The sequence below is a fragment of the Apteryx mantelli genome, chromosome 4 (genome assembly GCF_036417845.1).
Source record: "Apteryx mantelli isolate bAptMan1 chromosome 4, bAptMan1.hap1, whole genome shotgun sequence".
NCBI classification, from domain to species: domain Eukaryota; kingdom Metazoa; phylum Chordata; class Aves; order Apterygiformes; family Apterygidae; genus Apteryx; species Apteryx mantelli.
In genome coordinates, this window is record NC_089981.1 from 70251976 (window position 1) to 70273276 (window position 21301).

At 38.7% G+C, this 21301-nt stretch overlaps 1 protein-coding gene across 1 annotated transcript in view; it reads right to left on the minus strand.

Moving 5' to 3' along the window:
- Positions 1 to 11944: 11944 nt before the first annotated feature.
- Positions 11945 to 21301, minus strand: part of PTPN21 (protein tyrosine phosphatase non-receptor type 21) — a 39842-nt gene continuing 30485 nt past the window's right edge. The window contains exons 14-20 of the mRNA XM_067295609.1: positions 19023 to 20485; positions 18230 to 18367; positions 15551 to 15772; positions 14177 to 14305; positions 13624 to 13858; positions 12941 to 13101; positions 11945 to 12073 (exon numbers count right to left, since the gene is read on the minus strand). Coding sequence (XP_067151710.1) covers positions 11945 to 12073; positions 12941 to 13101; positions 13624 to 13858; positions 14177 to 14305; positions 15551 to 15772; positions 18230 to 18367; positions 19023 to 20485 — 2477 coding nt within the window. The remainder of the gene's footprint in view (positions 12074 to 12940; positions 13102 to 13623; positions 13859 to 14176; positions 14306 to 15550; positions 15773 to 18229; positions 18368 to 19022; positions 20486 to 21301) is intronic.

Here is a 21301-nt window from a genome sequence, read left to right on the forward strand (position 1 = left end):
TGTGCCGATAAGCAAGTGCAGTGCACTGCAGTTGCATAATGTCTCTAGGACCATCAAACCTTTTTCTCTGGGTGCTTTCCAGGCACTTAACCAGGCAGTGCCATGACTGTGCCTATTCTCAGAAGCTAACATCTGGTATGGACAGAAAAGGAACAGCAACCCGTGATTTAAATAAAAATAATTTTGCTCCCTTTAAAACAACCAAACCAGATACTCACAAGCAGTCTAATCTTTCTGTTTTCTTTCATATTACTAATAGTGAAATCTGCTCCATGCAGAAACAGTCATCATCAGTTTCTATTCCAGGTAGCAAAGAAATAGATAACATGCAAACAGTTGAATGGTTAATTACTCTGCTGCACCAGCCATTGCAGTAATATGGGGCACAACTACTCAAGGGATCCAGTTTCAAAGCCCATAAGTGGGTCTTGGGCCAGCGGAAATGCAACACTAACAAACAGGGATAATGCATCTCTAGGGAGGAAGAGAAGAATCATCCATTATTACTTGCATGACAATTTACCAGTTGAGCCATAGAGCACCTGTAGCACATCTCCAGATGGAGTAGCTGCATAAGAACCTAGGAGGACTTCAGGATGTCAGGCAGTCCATGAGTAGCAAAAAGGTTAACTCCAGGGAAGGGAACCAAAATTAAGATTGCTGTGTCTTCCGTGCACAGGGCTTTCTGCTCTCTGCAGAAAGCTTCTGAGGCAGCCAGACTCTCTCTTCAGGCCTCAGAGGGACTGATCCCTTTAGCCACCTAAGCTAATTTCAGCTGATAGCAAGGGCCAGGAGGTGCGCCTGACACCCAGGGGAGCAACACAGGTAAGACTTACAGTTGCACTCATCTTGTAAAGTATTAGCCTAGCTTGCAAACATGTAGGCTTTAAACCCAGCATCCCTTTTCAGGCTGGAGAAATGCCAGAGGTGCAGAAGACAGAGCTCCCATAGGAATAAGTCATTTCTGTGCTGTGGAGATTGCTCCTGCAGAATGGCAGGCTTCGGTACATAGTCTCCTGTGCAATCCTTCTAGGCCTATCATGCTGGAGGAATGAAATCAGACCTTGAGAAGGGCAAGTAAAGGCTAAATAAATGGAGCAGGGAAGGCATCTGAAACTCAACAGAGACAGACTCAATCACAACCTTAGCCTGGCAGGCCACAGGGCTATGCTGTCCCATTCTCACAAAGGACAGGCAGCGTGATCTGTAGCACGAGGTGCAGAGCTCTCTGCAGTTATCCCAAGAATTCAGCAAGCCTGTAGGACTCCCCTTACAGTATCTGCGCAAGGGCTGCAGCATACCTTACATCTCACAGCAGCCAGAGGCCAATTCCAGGAGATGAATCACAGAATTATGAGGTGACCCCCAACTCTTCCCAGCTATCTGTTTCTCTCACACACTCATGAGTACACTCCCATGCCAAATAAGAAAGTAAGCAACGTGTCCAAGGCCATCAGCTCATCCTGTCAGCCTGATAATTCCTCACAGGACCTCAGATGAGTAGTCTTTCCAACCAGAAATTCAGCTTGGAGACATTTGGCACCCTGCTTTTTTCTGATGTTTGACACAGGCAAGACCAGAGATAATACAGATAGCATAGGTCTGGAAGCTGGCTATTTGGCTTCCCAAATGCCAGGCACAACCAACTCAGTTAACAGTGGATTATAAGAGAGAGATAATAGAGCTCCTCGAGCTCTCATCTTAGTTTTCTTTTCCCCTGAAACAAATTCACATGGTGGGTCTTCCCCTCCCACCTTCAGCTTTACGCAAATGCTTTCAGCTTAAAGGTAGGTCTTTCCAGGGTCCCCACTGAGGCTTTCTATAACATGGAAATGGAGCATGTGTTTCCAGCTTGAGGGTGTAATTGAACTGAAAGCACTAAATTCACCTTGGCAGCCCTCCCAACGCCATGGCATCCTTTTATTAAGGATAAATTGGCTCCAAGAGTGATCGGACTGCAGAGATAAATAATTTGGCAATGCACACACTCAGCAATGCTCCTCATCTTATGCAGGTTGTTTCTTCACAATGCATCAAAGTTACTGCATCTAATATCTGTTGTGTGTATTCTTATAGCCCTTCTGACTGAGGTGGCTGTGGAACAGCTCCCTCTGTCCTTTAAAGGTAAGAGCAACTTGAGAAGACACAAATCCTTCATATACCGTCTATGTTTCCATTTTCAGTGAACAGTTGTACTATCTTCCTTTTTCCTAATTACATTTTGATCCTGAACGCTAACAAAATAGTGTTTCTCCTCTCCATATGCAGGAGAAAACTGATGTTCTCATTTGAACAGTACATTGCTACTGTAACGTGCACTCCAGCATATTCAGTCACTGCATCTGCAGGAGGTGGCAGGGACCATTCTCATATGAAAGAGTGGAATTCCATAACCAAGATACCCTTCTCCCTATACCTCTCTTTTTCTAGCCAGAAGTCACCCCCCAAAAACATTCATCATATATACTGATTATTGTAGCTGTCCTATTTCCACAAGAGAGCTTTTAGGACTACAGAGAATCAAGAAGTAAAATAATGTCTTATTTCTAGCATATCAGTGAAAGGATGTCTCTTCCTTAAATAGGAAAATTGAGGCAGTACAATTGCATAAGATTTTATAGTTTCATATTAAATTGCATCTCCTAATTCAGGAAGTGAACCAAACATTCAGTGACTGAGGGGACTGAAAGTGATAGAGACCTGCAGCTCCCAGTCTTTGGGAGACATGTGAAATTTGTGAAATACAGGGTGAGCACTTGCTTCTGGAGGCTCAGAAGCAGTCACTTATAGCAAATGCAATTATTTCTGTACTGCAATGGTGGCAGGAAACCCAGATAAACCCTGACAAATCTAGCCAAAATAACACCTTCCACATTTAGCACACTAAACTATCCTCTACCTTCCTGGAGTTTTTTGCTGAAGATTTTGTCAATGGAAAGACATTTTCCATTTCAATCAGTCATGAATAGCATAGTATGCAGACAGAAGACATCAGATACACACACACATGCACAAAGTATGCCGTTCCTTCAAATCACTGATTATCAGTATTAACCTGGCTTGACAACAGCTTTCTTTATAGGTACTTAACACCAGTGAAAATTCTTCATTCATCTCTGAGTATGATAGCGCTGAGTCTGTTCATGGAAGGATTTGATGTCCTTCTAAATTTACATAAGGCACATGATTGACATTTTAGAAATGGCTAATAATATTAATCTGAACTAAATAGCTTAGATTAAGAAATCTCACCAGCAAGTCCTCTAAGCCTTTTCTGGTTGTTTTGTTTATTACAGCAGATACCTTAAATCCATAGAATAAGTAGGGCTGTAAATAATACTGGTTTGGTATGTTTGGGATGACAGATGTTTGGTTTAAATTTAGGTGTCTGTCTGAAGCCTGTCATGCAGATCACTGGGAGATGTGGCGGTTAGTGAGATGTGGGCCAGAATTTTTCTTAGCTCTACCCCATATAGCTCCCACATCTATGTTGTGCCCTTTTGCACCCAGCCAGCCCAAGACACACACCTCTCAAAGTCCCTGCTTCAGAAAGGCTCCCTAAGAATGCCACGAACTCCGGTATTCCCTCTTGTCTTCATCACTGTGCAGTTCTGAGGGGAAAAAAATCTTGTGATAAAATAGTCCCAGGCTCACCCATTTCCTCCTCACTCTTTTTTTTTTTCTTTGAATTAATGAGGTTAGTTCAAAGCAATTGTCATAACTCCAGGACTAGCCTTGAACTATCAGAGTAACCATTTCCCCAAGCATTACATTCCACTGGAACCACACAACTGCTATTACTCAAATGTGAGCACTGACCACAGCAGGTTCAACTTTCCCAAGAGCCAGTCTGAGCCAGTGGGATTTACTGCGATAAGAAATGACTTGCTTAGTTCAGAGCTGATGCAACATTCAACTTCCACCCAATCTTCACTCATCTCCAGCCCTCCTGCACCATCACTCTCCTTTAGGTACCTGTACAGGTGACTTTCCCCTCACACTCCCAATTGCGATCATCCACAAAGAGTTCACAGGCTGCAGCCAGTAAACTGACAACACAAGTTTCCATGGCATGGGGCAGCTTCCGTCTTGGTGCAGAGTCTAACTTCCCAGCAGAAACTCATAACAGTGGGGAGAGAGCAAATACACATTCATACACTGTCATTGATACCTCAAGGAAAAGAAATGAGTGTAAAAAGCTCCCCAACAGACATTAAATAGAGCAATTGCCACGTGTAAAGATACACAGCATTGCTGGGATTCACATGACCTCATCTACCAAGAGCCGTTCCAGATTTAAACAGCCCTAATGGGAGAATGAGAGCTATTTCAGCTCTCCTGATTCTCCCCTAGTCAAGGGATGGGGTTGGGAATCTCTCACACTAGCTCCCCTTAGTTTCTCTTGTACCACATTCTGCAGCTCTTGCCCAAATAATGTATTGACTGTGCCAAATCCAAGAATCTGGCTGCTTGCTTGTGAGCTAGCTCTGGCCACCAGAAGGCTCTCCTGGGGATTTTACAGTGGCTGGAAGATTACAGCTATAGTCCACAAAAGTAGAGCAACTTGGATTTACAGGATATTTAGGTTTCTGAAGAGACCTGTGCCTCAGGCCTAAAAACAACATAAGTAACAGGTCTGACTGGAGCTGCTTGGTATATTTACCATGTGTCTGGGACCCTGAGAGGCAGGATTTTCCTCTTCTGATATTGATTCCCACCCAAATAAAAGAGTTTTGCCCACAGATGCATAGAACATTCCTCAGGATTTGGGAAGGGATCAGACAAGTATGTACATACAGTTAGTATGTCATTATCTTACCTTAAGTTGATTAATGCTGTCAAATTGAGCACACCTGGAAGACAAATTTTAATTAAACAGTATAACAAGAAGCCTGGTGGTTTCTAATAGTTAAGTGTGCAGTGCATGTGGAGTTTTGCACAGACAGTGGAAATGCATCTACCATATGGGGAAGAGGTCTTGTGCTGCACTTGGTGTTACATGCCAACCCCTTTGCACTGCCTCCCTTCTTGACTAAATACCAATTATAAAATAAATGAAAGCTTCAGTATTGGTAGCAGCTCCAGTGATAGTAAGCAAGTATACAATCAGCTGTTTCAATTCTGGCATGCTTTTGAAAAGGGCTTTTCAACTTCTGAAACCTTTTTATCCTTCTTCCACTTAAAGGTTACAGGAAAACTTAATGTTCAATACTAGAAATGTCTCTGGAAAATGCAAAAAATTATAAACAGTAATGATAGCGTAGCAGTCACAGGCTTTCCTGCCACAAAGATGACAACTATTAGTATTTATGACAGTGGAAATTCTATCTTCATACTGAGATGCAAGACAGTACTTGTAGAGCTTTAGAAGTGCGATAATATCTGTGTGCACTGAAGGTCAAGTCCCAACCTAGGATTGTGCATAAAAATTAAGTTAACTGAATTTTACGTTAATAATGGAACACTAAAAATTTATAATAGCTTCAAATATTTATTTTCATGGCAAAAATAGACTATGATATATTCATTTCACATATATTACATTCAGTAATACAAGCTTTTCTGTCTATGAAACACAATTTGTACATTGTTTTACAAACCAATTTCAGTTTTACAAGAATTAAAGCTGTTTTGATTATACATTTTTACAGCATTGGTGGCAAGACAGCAAAAACAGACATATTAACCACTAGCTTAGTACTAGAAAATACTACTTGAAAATTCACGTTTGCTATCATTTAAACAAAGTCCTGTTTAAATCCTTGCATAGTGGCTCAAATGAAAAAGGAAGAACATGGAGCCAGATCCTGCATTTCTCCGACATTTAGGACTCAATCCTACAAAACTGCTGAAAGGACTTCAAACACCCATTTGCTTTAACGGAATGAAGAGATTTCAGCAATGTGCAGGAGTGTAAATATTTAGTGCTTTGCCAGGTCAAGCCCCTAAAATTTCCATCCAAGTCCACCCAAAATCAGCCATAGAGAGGATAGCTATTCTGGGCATTTCAAAGTAATTTAAGGAAGTATCTTTGTAAAAAGATGGCATATACACCTTGTCAGAATTATCCAGGATTAGCAACATGACAGACTGAAGGATTTTAAATATTTTTTTCCATCTAGTTTCCTATCATTCTAAAAATGAATGGTGTTTGCAAGGTCTTAAAAACTACTTTAAAGTCTCCTAATTTTACTTAAATATTTCCAAATGGGAAAACAGCATTTAAAATTCCCTTTATAAAAATTAGGCACCTTCTGCAACTGTGCTCATAAAGTAATAATTTGGTAGTTTTGATTGCCTCTTATCTGAAACAAAATACAACTATGATACCTACAGACTTGCTCTCCAACTTGTCACAAGGCTGGATCTGTTGTAAACTCTATTCATTAGCTTCTTTGCATTTGATTTCTGCTTTCATTCCCCAATTAGAGCCAAGAATGGACTTGTAAAGAACAAATACACTGGAGGTTATTCTTTACGACTAAATGCAGCGTCTTGTGGAAAATGCCAAAGAATAAAAAAAAGGTTATTTAGTAGCTGTTTTTTGAAATGCTCATTGTAATTATCAAATACTTTTTTTCCCCCCATTTCCTGCAGACTGTAATAGAAGTAATATGTATAGCGCCAACAGAATGCACCAAGTTAGCTGGTCCCAAACAGAATCTTAATAAGAAATTTTTAGTCTTGCTTGTAATAGCTGTTAAAAGTTTAAGATTTTTTCCCTTACCTTAGTACAGTATTAGAGATTCTCTGAAGTTAAGATCATTGTATCACAAATGCTGCTCTGCAATATAATTTCTAAGCACATAGCTAAATTCCACAGTTCAAAGGCCTGATTTTCAACCCAGTCTTAACCTGGTACAATTCACACCTACTATAAACACCTGGCTGCAATCACAAAGCAAGCATTTGGGCTTTCAGATAATCTAACCTGCATCCATTAGAAATTCTCAGTGCAAAATTGCATGTATGCTTATTCCCCCTGCAGTTTGCATGTGTAAAACCAGAGACCAGTGTTTGAAAATCTGACCTTTAATAAGTAAACAGAAACTGAGCTGACATTGCATTGAATACATTTGCAAAAGAAGATATATAAAAATAACAGAGCCTCTGAAAAAAATATTTGGAGTTTCAAAAATCACATTAGAAAAGCCAGTAAAAATAACACCTATGACTACTTGTTCACTTACCCTACACCATGCCATGAAAAACATACCATATGAATCAAACCCTTCTAGCAGCCCTGCTGTGGATACAGAATGTTCCAAATCCTCCTCCCTCTGCCTTCAGCCACTCCTCAAATCCCCACTCTCTACTTCCAACATTTTGTTCTATCACAAGAGAATCTCTTCCAAACTATCTCAACTACTTTTCCTTTTAATGCTGTAGCTTCATTTATGCACGTTCCTACTGCATTCTTTTGGTTAATTCTTGTAATCTGTATTTAAATTTAAAGTGGAGATGTGAGTATTTATGCTTTAATGGCTCAAGCTTTCATTGGTGCTAAGCACATTTCAGCTCCTCACACTATCAGGAAGAACTGCAGGTATTTTGTGTCTTGCAGGACCAGGCTCTGACTTTGCATGAGTTTGTAGTATTAAAAAACAAAACAAAATGTAATTCTTACCAATGGAACCATTGTTTCTTTTAAATTAAAAAATTGAGCTCACTATCGAAGTTCACTACGTAAACTGCAGGGTTTTAGTAATGCTGCTGGTGTTAAAAAATGAGGCCCCATTATACAGCTAGCTTGAATGATAAACAACCTTGCAACCCCCAGGTTTGGTCCAGAAGCCATTGAAGTCTATGAGCCCCTCAACTCTAACAGCTACTCCAACAAGAAAACCACATATCTGTTCTTCAGCAGCAGCCTTAGTTATTAAATTTAAGAACCTATTTTTTGATAAAATTGTCTCAAGTGTCATCCACTTAAAAACAGATACACAGGATTACAAGAGGAGCCAGAAATACATACTTTCCAAAAATGCCAAGAATTCTTGTAGTTTAGTCCACATTTATTTTATCTATTCATTTTACTTATTTTTTCCTAAATGTTAATGATAACTTAGACCTGCTTTTAATCCACAGAAGTTATGGAAACTCTATCTAGCTCAGCTGCTTTTAATTAAATGTATTTCTAAATATAAACTATAGCTCCATGCATTTATAATTTTCACTGTTCACTTGTGCAAAAGGTATCAGAGAGAGAGAGAGAGAAAAAAAGATACTAAGGCATAAAACTTTTCACACTGTTCACAGGGGACAGCGTTCCTATATACATTAGAAAAAGGAGAGCTCTCCTGTGCAGGCTACGGAGAAGCTACGCAAAACTCTGTATATCATGGAGCTTCCCCTTCACAGAATGAAGTGATTTACAGCCTAAAGCAAAGCCTACTAAGTCAGTGACATCTGTGCAATGATTTCAACAGGGCTTTGAATCGAGTTTTTCAAGAAGAGCTAGCCCAAGACTACATAGATTCAACGGCCAAAAATCTCTCGTGAGAGCAAACAAGAAAGAAACCAAACCTGCAGAAGCCTTCACTAGTAGTAATTTGTAAGTTCTTCTGATGACTCTTCATAGAATTTGATCCTAAAAAAGCATTTTCCATCCAGCCCATAAAAAACAGTCAAATCTGTCTCTTAACAGTATATAGCACCTTTATTTATCCCTGAGAACTCCAACATTTCTAGGAAATCATCATCTTTTTCTGTCACTTACTGCAGGAATATCTTCATACAACAAACTTTCCATACTAAAAAAGATAAGCTTAATCTTACATAATAATAACCTTGTTTCTTGCCCATAAGTACAGAGGTACATTTGGCAAAACGGACTTGCTTATAGTGGAATTTTAAGCTTTTGACAAATAAATCCACCTACAGCTCAGGCTGTGACTGGATTTGGACAATTGATTCTCTTATAATGTCCAATACTTCATGAAGCACCCAGCACAACTACATGTAAAAAGTGCTCCAATCAAGGCTCAGAGCAACAAAGTGCTAAAACTGAACTTAATTTTATTTTTAAAACTATCTGAAATCTAATTCATTTTATCACAGAAGGTTGTAGAGTTTCATTTCATTGGTATCTTTAGAAGAAAAACTGCTCCTTTTTAATGCCTTCTTAGAACCATTTGCTTACTTATAAAAGCAATCCTGCCATCTTCATTAGGAAAATTCACATAAAGTCTATTAATACAAAGAATGCAAAAATGGACTGCTGATGGCTAGATTTAAAAGCTGAAGGGCAGCAGGTAGCACTGCTCTCACTTAAAAAAAAAAGTCTGAACTGTGATTATCAGGTTAGAGAGTGAATAACTCCAACAGTGAACACAGTTCTTTCCAGCAGGAAGAAAATGACAGTAAAAAGAGAAATAGTTCCCCCCCTACCTCAAAACTCATCCTACAAGCTTCGGGTTAAATTCTTCATTTTAATTGCTCTTTTTAATGCCTCAGAGCTGATGTTGTGCAGCAGTAACTGCTGAATGTCTGCAAATTGTCACTCAAAATTGAGATTGTATATAACCTCATTAAAACGTGCACATATCAGATCATAGTCCAAAGATTAGAAATGTTACAAACTACCTTTCTACAGTGCAGCTTCTCTCTCAAAAATATTTCTGAAGACTTATGTAAACTGTGGGACAAAAGTAGCAATATTTTAAAAATACGAGCTTAATACAAACGTCTAAACATGTTTCCTCCTTTCAATGATACTTCTATTAACACGGATGTGTCAAATTGGTTTGTCTGCAGGCTTATATATTAGAATCAGTCTTAAGTTACTGTTTTCCTCTGGACTGCATTTGGCAGTGAACACTTGCTAGGCATTTTATAATTACAGGAAGATTTTTTTTTTCCCATCTGAAATATTCAATCTTACTTTTATTGAGAGCAGAACAATTCAGACTGCTTGAAAGCAGACCACATGCACTAGATGGATATTAAAATGTACTTTAAAGTAATACATTTTTTATGGGATGACATATTAGCAAAATGTCATTGGGACTTATGCTTATCTTTATGGAAGAAGCTCATTACAGAGGAAACTGAAGCAACCTTTTTATTACCTTTTTAATTAATGTTTTGAGAAGCCAATTATTATTTTGAAGGGGCTTTTAATTATTCATAATAGTTGCCAAACCCTTGTCACAGCTCACAAAAAAATAACATTATTTTACCAGTTATAAAAATGACTTTCAATCTCATTCCATTTCGCTAAGTGGGGATCACAGGATGTAGATACATAAACATGCCCACAAGACTTGACTATCAGAGGGTTTTTTTTAAATTAAACCAGATATCTACAAATAGCTCACTTTTGAATAGAGAATTTCAACTCAGCACCTCAAAGCACTTGAAAAGGCAGGTAAAATCACAATGTCTCCATTTTAAAAACACAGACAGAGGAGTATTCAGGGATCCTGTTATTAGACGAGACCCATGGTATTTAGGGACAAAATGGAAACTACCAGAGGTACGACTTATCTTCAGGTCCATGCTACCACCATTGACTCTGCCACCTACAGAGTAATTAAAATACCCACATCTCCAGTGTTACGTCTAAGAACTTTTACAGTCTGCAGTCATTCTCAAACAGCTTCTGTGAATATCCTTCATAGCAATGCTGCACAGCATCAGCAAAATCTGTTTTACTACTGACAAAATAATCTCAAGAATTCTACAGACACTTCCAGTGCTTTAAAGGCTTTCTCGATGGGGAATATAAAAATTGCAATGGTCATCTTTGCACTGCGTAAACCAGCTATCATAGCTGCCACACCTCCTCCATTATGTTTCACCTGATCATTTCCGCTTCACCACTATACACCTTCTTATTCCAATTTTGGTTCTCTCACTTCATCAACTTAAAAGGCTCTTCCTAAAATAACAGGTTAGTAATGGTGCATTACCATATGAAACAATACATGATTATAGTTTCTATGTTTAACTACATAAATAACAGAGCAAAAAAGTGCTTAAAACATTTGCATCCACTTTGATTTCAGCCAGTAAAATCAAACCATTCTCTAAATATATGAATAATACTGAATATGTACTCTCATCCATTTGTTTCCAAGAACCTTGTAGACAATTATAATATTCTTGCCCTGCTTTTTGCCTACAACTCAATAGGTAAACATGCCTCTCACACAAATGGAACTTATCAACAGTTAACATGATCTTTCACTTGCCAATTCTATTATTTGGCACTCTACAACTACCAACAGCTTCCCCTACCACTTTCTCCACAAATTTTGAAAAGTTAGTTCAAACATAGTCAATCATTTCCTCTGAAAACATTATGCTGTTTAAAAACAGTGTTTTTTCAAAATTAAAAAAAATGATGAATACAAAAATAACTGCCTTAAAGTGACATCTTAAAATATCTAGGAGCTGCTAATTCTGCTGAGTAAACCAGAGGAAACCAAAAGTTCATCTTAAAAAAACATAGATGTATTGTTCTCAATATAAAATTGAAAGCAGAATGAAACTGCTTAAGACCTTGACATTCCCAAGGAGTAAGTTCCTCTCCCCACGTGCATCTACAGATTTTAGCTTCTGCACACTTAATTCATTTTTTTAAGTCTATATTACTCTTCTAAAAAGTTAATAAAATTGTGTCATTCACTTCCATTCTACAAGATATTTATTTTGCCTAAAGTAACACTGCTCTAAAGAATGTGTGCAAGTACTACAAAACAGAACGAGTAGGATCATTCCTACTATAGCTGCAGCTGAACATGGGAAGAATTTAGTCCAGCGAAGATCCTGCTTTGCAAGGACTGTTACACCAACTTGCATTTAACAGATACATATCAGTCCTAAAAGGTAACTGTGTGACTCATCATATGAAGCAAACACCAGTAAGGGCAAGGCTGCCTGGACAACTGTAATTTTACTTCTGTAAACTCTCACGGTGTCCCTTAGGAAATGGCAGGGATTATATAAGCCTAGAACTTTTGAGAAACTGAATGAGAACTCCATAGACGAAAGTGTACTGAGAAAGAGTCTGCACCATCATCATTCTCTGTTGCCTCAACATGTCCAGCACTCGTGGGATGTCCAGCATCTGGAGGAAGAGAACAAGCCATTACAGTGACTGGTAAGCAAGGAGACTGACTTGTACTTTCCCAGGAGGAAATGCAGGATATAACTAGTGACCTAAGGACAGAATCAGCTGCACTAATTTCAGCTCTGAAAATTCAAGCCCATGCTGTCAGCATGGGCAGTAACTACACCACTGACCATGTTCACCTCAACTTCCTCATCTGTGAAGCATGCACAGTGTTAAACTCGCCTGTCTCGTGGGGTACGTAAGTCCTCGCAAATCTAATGGTTCTGAAAGTCTGCCGCAGTGTTAGGGTAGGGACACACAGTGGAACAATCAGTTTGGAGAGTCTCAGTTGACACCTTATATAATCAATAAACAAACTGTCCACTTCTGGCTAAAGGCTGATAGGACCAGTTTTTATTTTATTAAACTATCACTTTGTCCTCTACCAAGGCTGATACTGCAAATACTACTACACTTAGAAACAAAATATTTAATAACAAGCACTGAGACTGGATTACAAAGCATGTCCTTGAATAGTAACTATCAAAATTGAAGCATGAAGTAATAGTGGTAAATCCAGGGCCAAACTCTGAAATATGCGCAAGTACCCCAGGGCATACCTTTTTCATTCAGTGATTCAACACCTTATATAGTCAAGAACGCAAATGAGCATTTCAATACCCAGTCTGTAAGTGGGCAACTCTAGAAGATTATTAACTTCCACTGAATTGTCAAGATTTCTTTCAGCTCCAACTGTAAGGCTCTTCCAACGGCTACATCTTAGAAAGCTCAGATGAACAGCTATACAATCTTTGTTAGGCAGGTTAGTTACCCTCCCAGCACATACCATTACTTAGAACAAAAGAAAGAAAAAGAAATTACCTCATTGTGTTCCAAGCAAGCAATCATGATCTCTGACAGTATGACCACTCCTGTTCGCCCTACACCTGCACTGCAATGTACCAGCACAGGAGGATTAGAGTTCTTCGGATCTGCAGTGCTGTTTGTATGACGCCGCACTGACTGTATCTCCTCCAGGTATGCTATTAAGTTCAACAGAAGAAGAAAAAGAGATTTAGGAGACAAAGCCATATAAGCCATGCTATTACCACTGTGTGACCATCAGAAAGAAACTGTAGTAGTAATTCAACAAGTTACACTCCACGGAAAAAATGACAGAGTAAATAAGTCACCTTTCACATCCCACCAAAAGCAATACAAATCCACAAATCATTTAACTTTTGTACGGTTTTGCCTGCTTCCTGATTCCCCACCAAAGGTGGCCTTCTTGCTATTGCTGGCACATATTGAATGAGTGGTATGCGGTGTAATTATGTTTTAAGCTATATGGCTTTTCAGTAAATTGTATACATGGCTTTAGACATAAATAGTCACTTTAACAAACTGACAGGTATATTCCCATCAAAAATATAATCCAGTATCTCTTGCTGGTGTAAAGAAACCTTTTACAGCAGGATGCTTGGCATACCTGTCACAAGCTAATTCCTGTATTGCAGCCATTCTAGGTAGTATAAAGAAAACCAAACCTATTGAACACAACTTACAGAGAAATCCCTTTAAATCCTCTGGACAGCCATGCTCTGGCCAGTCAGTATACTGCAGATGCCAAACTGTTCTCTCCTGTCCTGTGAGAAGGTGTTTGATCTTCAAACCCGTAGTTGCGTAGCAGCCTGAGTCAGTACGGAATCGCGTGGTAATCTTAAATCTTCCATATGTGACAGTGTTGTGTCTTGAGCCAAGACGTGGCCAGTATCTGAAGCTTTTTTCTCTCCCACTTTCCTTAAAAGTAAACACTTGCTTAACAAGAAACTTGAAAATACACATGCAACTAATGTTCCTGTAACAACTGTATTTCTCCTCCATTAAGTGTTACTACAGTCTTATGGTCTCTCACTGAGTGAACCAACTTTCTTTTGGAAAGAGTTTGCAAATTTACATCTGTCTGTCAAGAAAAGCAAGACAGAACGGTAAAGGGGTGCCTATAAAATCATCTTCAATTGTTTTTCTTGTTTCAGTAAAATCCCTCCTTCCTGTAATGGATCACACCAAAATCATTGCAGAAGTTTCTGGGGTAGACCTGACTCAGCTTATACTCACTTCTTCTGCTGTGACCATAGCTATGATGGCAATCCCTTGTTCCCAGATCATCTGCCAGAAATCTTGACATGTATTCTGCAAAGGGCCCTGGGTAGCAATGTAATCCCACTCAATGCCACCAACAGAAACCTGCAGAAAGACATCAGATGACCAGTTATTGAAAATTCCCCTTCCCCAGTTCCAAAGTCAGCCATTTTAAGACGCACAAACTGAGAAAGACAGAAACACTCAGAAACAAAAGGCAGCCAGTGTGAGTTATATAAACCCATCTGCCTACCCATTTTTAGTTGCATCTTGTCACATTAGACGCAGGAGAGAAATAAGGTTTAAAATTATACAGGCACATGGCTAAATACATTTATTTTAAATGATAAGCATAATATATCAGTGAGTAAAGGAAACTGATACGGTCTCTTCTGCAAATTTTAGGTATTTAAAGAGATTAGAGCTTCCAGAAGGTTTCATCCCTGGTGCTGTAAATGGCATTATGTGCACTACAAGTAGTCAACATTAGCTGATGCTGCCTTCAAAAACGTTATCTCATTTCAGAAGGGTGAGAGTTGCTTGAGAAATTTGTGAATGAATTAAATTATAGAAACTTTGTCAGAGAGTAAATAGATATATAAAAAAGGACAGAAATGCAACTACTGCTACTCAGAAGATCGCAACTCTTTTCAGAAGTATGAAACCACTTGTAGTTGCACTTTAATGAGTAGACATATGTATTGAAAATGAATGAAATGCCTTGAAGCTTCTTGAGTTCACCCTGCTGTTTCTTCACCATTTTAAAGGGAGTTTAAAGAGCTAAGGCTGGGGAAAGAGAAAATGAAGATGATGAAGGAGCAGGTTCTCTTCTGGCTCCATCTGTTCCTCTAACCACAAAACAAAGCTTAAGCAAGGAGCTATCCTACTGCCCACTGCGAATCCAGCCTGAGTATACAGAAGAGGAAGAAACAGTAGTCTGTCACGACAGTTCAAAAATGTCATAATCACGGTGAAGGATCCCAATTTGTTTAAAAGCCATCTGCCTTCTTAACTTAGGGAAGGGTGGACATGCCCTCTGTTAGTACCAATGGGGGGGGGGCACGTGGAGAGAGAGGGGGGCAGAGAGAGAGAGAGTAGATCAATACAGAAGACCTCTCTAATACAGAAGCAAAAACCAGAAAACCTCTCCAACAATTAACCCTCAATTTTTCGAGGTAATGGAGGAAAAACAGGTTCCTCCTGCCCCCAAAGAAACCTCAGCAGAAAAAGGGAAGGAGGGAGAGATTGGGAGGGATTCTCACTTATTTGACAAAACCAGAATTGAAGGCCCAATCCATTTTTAATTACCATATCAACCAGAAAACATTTCCCTAACAGTATTTCTCTCACCTTGATATGAGATGCATTGATGTAACCCGTGTTATTTTCTTTGGTTGGGACTAGCTCTACTCTGGTATCATCATAAGGAAGGACATCCTGGAACCGGTTTCTTTCAGCATTTTCAGGAAGCCGAGCTATTGAGCACTCACCATCTATAAGCCTTTTCTTCTGAATATGCTCATATTCAGTAAAAACCATCCCCTGATCTAACCGTTGTTCCAGAACTTTACACTAAAAGACAGAACAAAGATTACCATACAAAGTCAAATACCAAGGTGAGTGTATTTTAACATAGATTTCATAAAGGATGAAATGTATGTATTTTCTCTTATACACACTTTTTAATGCTTTTCCAGCTATTAATGTTTTTTTTTTTAAATGTACAATAAATTAGAAAGAAGTCTAACCAGCAAGAGTTTTGTTCAAGTGAAATCTGCCTAAGAATCCTGTGATATTTCACTAGGTCGCAAAGACTGTGGATATAACTGGGGGAAAACAAAAATCACTTCTTAGTTTATATAGAGACAACCCAGTTGGGCAAAGGAATATTTGGCCAAACAAGGTAATTACGCTACACTATAAACTTTGCCTCAAATACCTTTAAACAAGAAACACTCATTAATCTTCCTGCTCAATATAGCGCACTGGATTACATCATTTGAAAAATCACTTTTAACCTTGTAATCTAGGTGGAGAAAAACTCTACAGTTCCAGAACAAAATGCTTGGCTCAGTGAATGAATTAATCTTTCACTGCAAATATTTCACATTTCCTTAGGCTGAAAACAATAAATGTTGAAGACAGCAGCAAAGCCCTCTTGGAATCTCCTGCTACAGCTGAGTTATAAACCCAAGATTTTTTCTACTAGAATAATTCAGTCTGTTTTATTTAATAAGCCCCAAAACAGATTTATTCTTTTAAAACTAAGTTCTTTCTAAATCATAAGACAATTCTGGAATTTTGGCATCTGCTTGCCAACAATAATTAGAGGAATAATATGTGAGATTTCAGCCAGAAAATTTCATCTATGTCACACGTCCCCAGCATCTCACAGCAAATGCTCTGCAGTATCAGACCAGAAAAGCATCATGTCAAATAACTATACTGCCAAACACTGCAGAGGAAAGTGTAAAACCTCCATTATACATAACTTACAGATCAATACACTCATTGTAAAAACTTCTTTAGTGTCTTTAGGTCAAATTTCCCAGTATAACCTGATAGTAACATGAAGCTGAGCAAAGAAATAGGCACTGAATCCACTTAAGTCTTTGTCTTCTAAAAGTATGTGCAGTCTAGACTTTCTTTCATGTCACATGTCTGATTTGTTTTGTCCCTTCTCCAGTCTTAGGAATCGCTCCCATTTCCTAATACGCATTCTGCCTACATGAACTGCTTGAGGAGACAGTGTAGAGGCATGTGTCTTTTTTGTAACTTGACTTTACAGATTCTTCTTCTCTCTCAGCTATTTGGGCAGAGCTGGCTGAATAATGATATGCTGAATTCAATAAAAGTCAACTCAGGAAGATGATGGCTACAAGAGGAAATAACCAAAACAGGTACTAATGTAAAAGTGTATCTCAATAATACAGTGTTACTTTCTGTTCCTTAGCATCCTCAAGGAGCATATATAGTTCTAAAAGCCATTTCAACACACTTTCAGCCATAAAATTACAGTCAAACCTCTCTCTTATGGATCTAATTTCAAGCTTTTAAACCCCAAGACTGAATTTCTGTTATGTGACTTACAACTAACTGTCTTGGCATGTTACTTGGAAATGGCAGCTGGTAACACCATGACTGTTCCTTCTGGTTCTAATCCTACAAACCGCTCAGCAACTGTCAATGAACTGAGCTGCAGTGGACTGCAGCTAAGGATGCCCATCCATGCTCAGAACTGGACTCCAAAGTGATGACTGTTTGCAGAATATACAACGGTCAGCGCAGTCTTTGGTTCATCTAATTGCTCCCCGGTCAGATATGTGATGACAGCATTGTTCTATATAGCCCTTCATGGTCTGGATATTCACTATATTTCACAATTTCCTGCACCCAAGAAAGAGGCAGGCTGAGGTATGTTTATTGATATTGGTTATATCTTATAGCTCTCAAGTATCAATCCTCAGTTCTAGAGCCCGACATTCTCTCAGTGATCTGAGATTGGTTAATGAATTTAAAACTTCAGCAGATCACACATAGTTCCATCTACATTCTCAGGGGTCCACCTGAGGAACAAACATAAATACAGTCTGAACAAGCTGTATCCTGGGAATGCAATTTGACTACACAATTTGTTGTTAAAATTGTATAAACTACTAGTCATTATAATCAAGCTCAGATCTTTCGGTCTGTAACGGAGCCTAAAACTTGAGAGAAAACAGAAAGCCTTGATGTAAAAATGTACTAGCAGATGCTGATTAATTTGCTGCCTATATGTTCAAAGGGTAAGCTACAGTGAATTACTGTCATCTTAAACCTTAAAGAAAAATCTTTAGTCACACTGGATATATCTATCAATGACTTTGTAATCAGAAGTCTCATTCATTATTTTGTTTCTATGCTCACTGTTTGAGTTACTTTGAATCTGAAGCGTTTTGGAAGTCAATACAAAGCTCCATTCATATGCAATTCATTTTGAAAAATCACTAACGTGAAAGAGAAATCAAGGATTAAAAAATTTCAGCATACCCGTTCATCATTTGTTGCTCTTGTTGATTCCTCCTTCCCCTCGTCTGGCAGAGGCATTCTAGTCAAGGTTAGTCCATTTAGGGCAGCTAGCTTTAGAGGCCCTATTTTTTTTGCATCAGTTTTATTCTTTTTCATGCCCTGCAGAAGAAAAGATAAAACTTATAAATATTCTTAAATAGTTGATTAGATTATAAAGCATAATCCAGATGAGTTCAGTTTAGTAAAGGACACTTCTCTGACCTCTTCTGCAAACTAAACACAGCTTTGACCCTTTTCTTTGATAAGGACTGCAGTGAGAGATTAGGGTGGTGGGACTACATTCCTCCAAGGACACAACACAAGTCTGTCTTCATTCCAGACATGTTACTGAAACTGCACAAGAATGACAAATATTGCTCCCTGCAAGGCTAGGTCACAACTGAAGGTGTGAGGCCACAACTCTGGGTAATTATCATTCTTGAAGGAATTGGAATCACTAGCCACCCTAAAAAAATACATAAATAAAATGATTCTGTGTAACTATACAAGTTATTCACTGAACTGGAAAACTTCCAATGAAAAAAGTTTGAATATCAATTTCATTTCAAAGGTTGAAATGAATATTCACATGACTATCAGAAGGAAAAGGCAGGGTATGATTGAGGTAGACTCATCAGTGTTTCAAAATATATCTTATGGAGAACAAAGTACAAAGCATCTCTCAGGCTGATTTTTAACATAACAAACCAAAAAAACCCACACAACCATAGAACAACCTGAAACAATTCAAAACAATGAAATAATATCCACTTACACCTAGTGGGGGAAGGCCTTCCACAATATTCTTCTTCCCAGACAAAAGATCAGACACAGGTCGCTTCTTTACTGAATCCTTTCTTACTCTGTATCTCCCTGATGTTGTAAGGTCAGATTCCGACATAGATGGAGTAAGCAGTCCTTCCCCTCTTCTTTGTACCTGGCTTTCTACCAGTAAATGAACTGGGCTCATATCTTTCATTCTCTTTTCTGTCTCTGTAATATGTAATTTAGGGTCAAGAATATGCAAAGGTCCAGCAGATGAAGCAACAGAGCTATAGGGATAGCTCAGTACAGAATCATGAGAATAACCACTCATAATGGCCGAAAGTTGGGTTTGATCTTCAGGGAGAGCTGACAGGTTTGTACTAGCCTTGTTTTCTTCTTCAAATTCTTCCTCTTCCTCACTACTGTGAATCAGCATAGTGGCATTTGAAAGGGTTTTCTTATGCTCACAGTTCATGCCTTCTTGCTCATTTTCTTTTTGTTTTGTTCTCTCCATCAGAATATTGGGCTGTGACCCTTCTGAGATAACCCTTGGAAGAGCCACATCTGCTGCAGATGCTGACATGGTCCTCTCTTTAATTCTTATACCTTCAAAGCTGGGAGTCAAGCCTGCTATTTCAATACTGTTCCTTTTCTGCAGCTGGGCATGGCGTGCTGATGTTAGAGGTTCACTGACTTCCTGAAGAGAATGCGCAACAGGCAGGCTGTCCTCCTGAAACGTCTGGACAGAATGGTGCACTCGCCTTGTAATAAGATCTGGATTGCTGCTGCTGATGTAGGGATGGCGGGAAAGGTCTGGAGTACTATTCGCAGGTCTTGGGTACGGGTATGGGGGAGGTGGTCGATAGACTTGGGTCTTCATTATATTTGGTGCTGGATAATCCTGAGCCTGGAGTTGTACATTTGTCAACTCAGGCACACTGACTGCCCCAACAACTGGGCGTTTTTCAGCAGGATAGGTATAGGGGGACTGGCTATGGAAACTGTAATTTAGGTTAAATGGGTAATGGTTAGACTGCGGGGAAGTGAAGTGAGCATGTTCTCGTATTTCAGGTTGACTATAAACTAAGGCATCAGGCCTGCTGTAAGCATATGAATTGCTGATGTTAAGATTTCTCATCGAATGGCTTTGCCTGTCTGTATGTATCATTCCCCTGCTGAGCTGCCTCATTACAGTTTCATAGTCTGGTGTGGGCCGATAAGAGGGTGGTATTAGTGCACTATGTCTATGCGATGGGACATAATCAGTTCTGAGGACATCGCTTCCAGTAATGCTTGGGTTAGAAGACATGGGGGATGGCTGCAAGTAATGTTGTGGATTATTCAAAGAGTTTGTGCTATGTGCACTGTAGACACTACCATTGCGGATTCGACCACTGTAGTCATGAGGAGCTCTGTCCAAGCTAGTCTGAGAATGACAATAGTATCCGTTCTGATTGCTCACAAAGAGGTTATCTGAAAATAAAGTTTAAGAACAATCATTATGTCCAAGACACAAAATGAAGAAGATATTCTCTATTAAGATGTAGCTAACCTATGCTTGAGATTTTCAAGATCTCAGCTATTCGCAGCTATGTCTTGAACTGGGAAGAGAAAAAAACATGACAGCTTTTTTGTTGTTGTTGATACCTAAGGTATGCATACCAGAATAACCTATAATGATCATTTAGATGATGCAAACTCCTAGAGGGAAACATTACCTCAGTTTAAGAATGGCTTTCTTCAGTTCAGCTTAGATTTGCTAAGTTTCAGCCTAAGTTAAACTAAATCCAAATTAATCTTAAAACACTTTAGTTGAAAGAAAGAATATCCACACCAGAGTTTGCACTAATCTAACAAAACCAGTTTAAAAAGTAAGAAACAAAACAAAACTCAGGTCATAAGTGGATATAATATTATAAGACCCTTAAAAAAAAAATCAAAACAACTTTTTTCCAGAAACTTTGGACACAATTTAAACAACAACCATATGTTCTTTGCACATTAACATATAACCACCGTGATGGATAAAGAAAATGACCTCATAGTTTATACATCCAACATACACTTAGTAGTTTGTACAGCCAGTGAAGTAATTGTTAATCTGCCAAGCTGCATAAGAGAGTAAATAAGTCACTGCTTTAGATTCCTTTAGTTATGTAGCACTTAAAGTCATCAAAATCATTACTATATTTATTTTAATGAATCTGCTGATAATAAATGATATTTTTGTTTTTGAAAAAGATTGTTCAGAAGTAGAATTTTTGCAGTAGGAAGTGCAATAGTCACTGA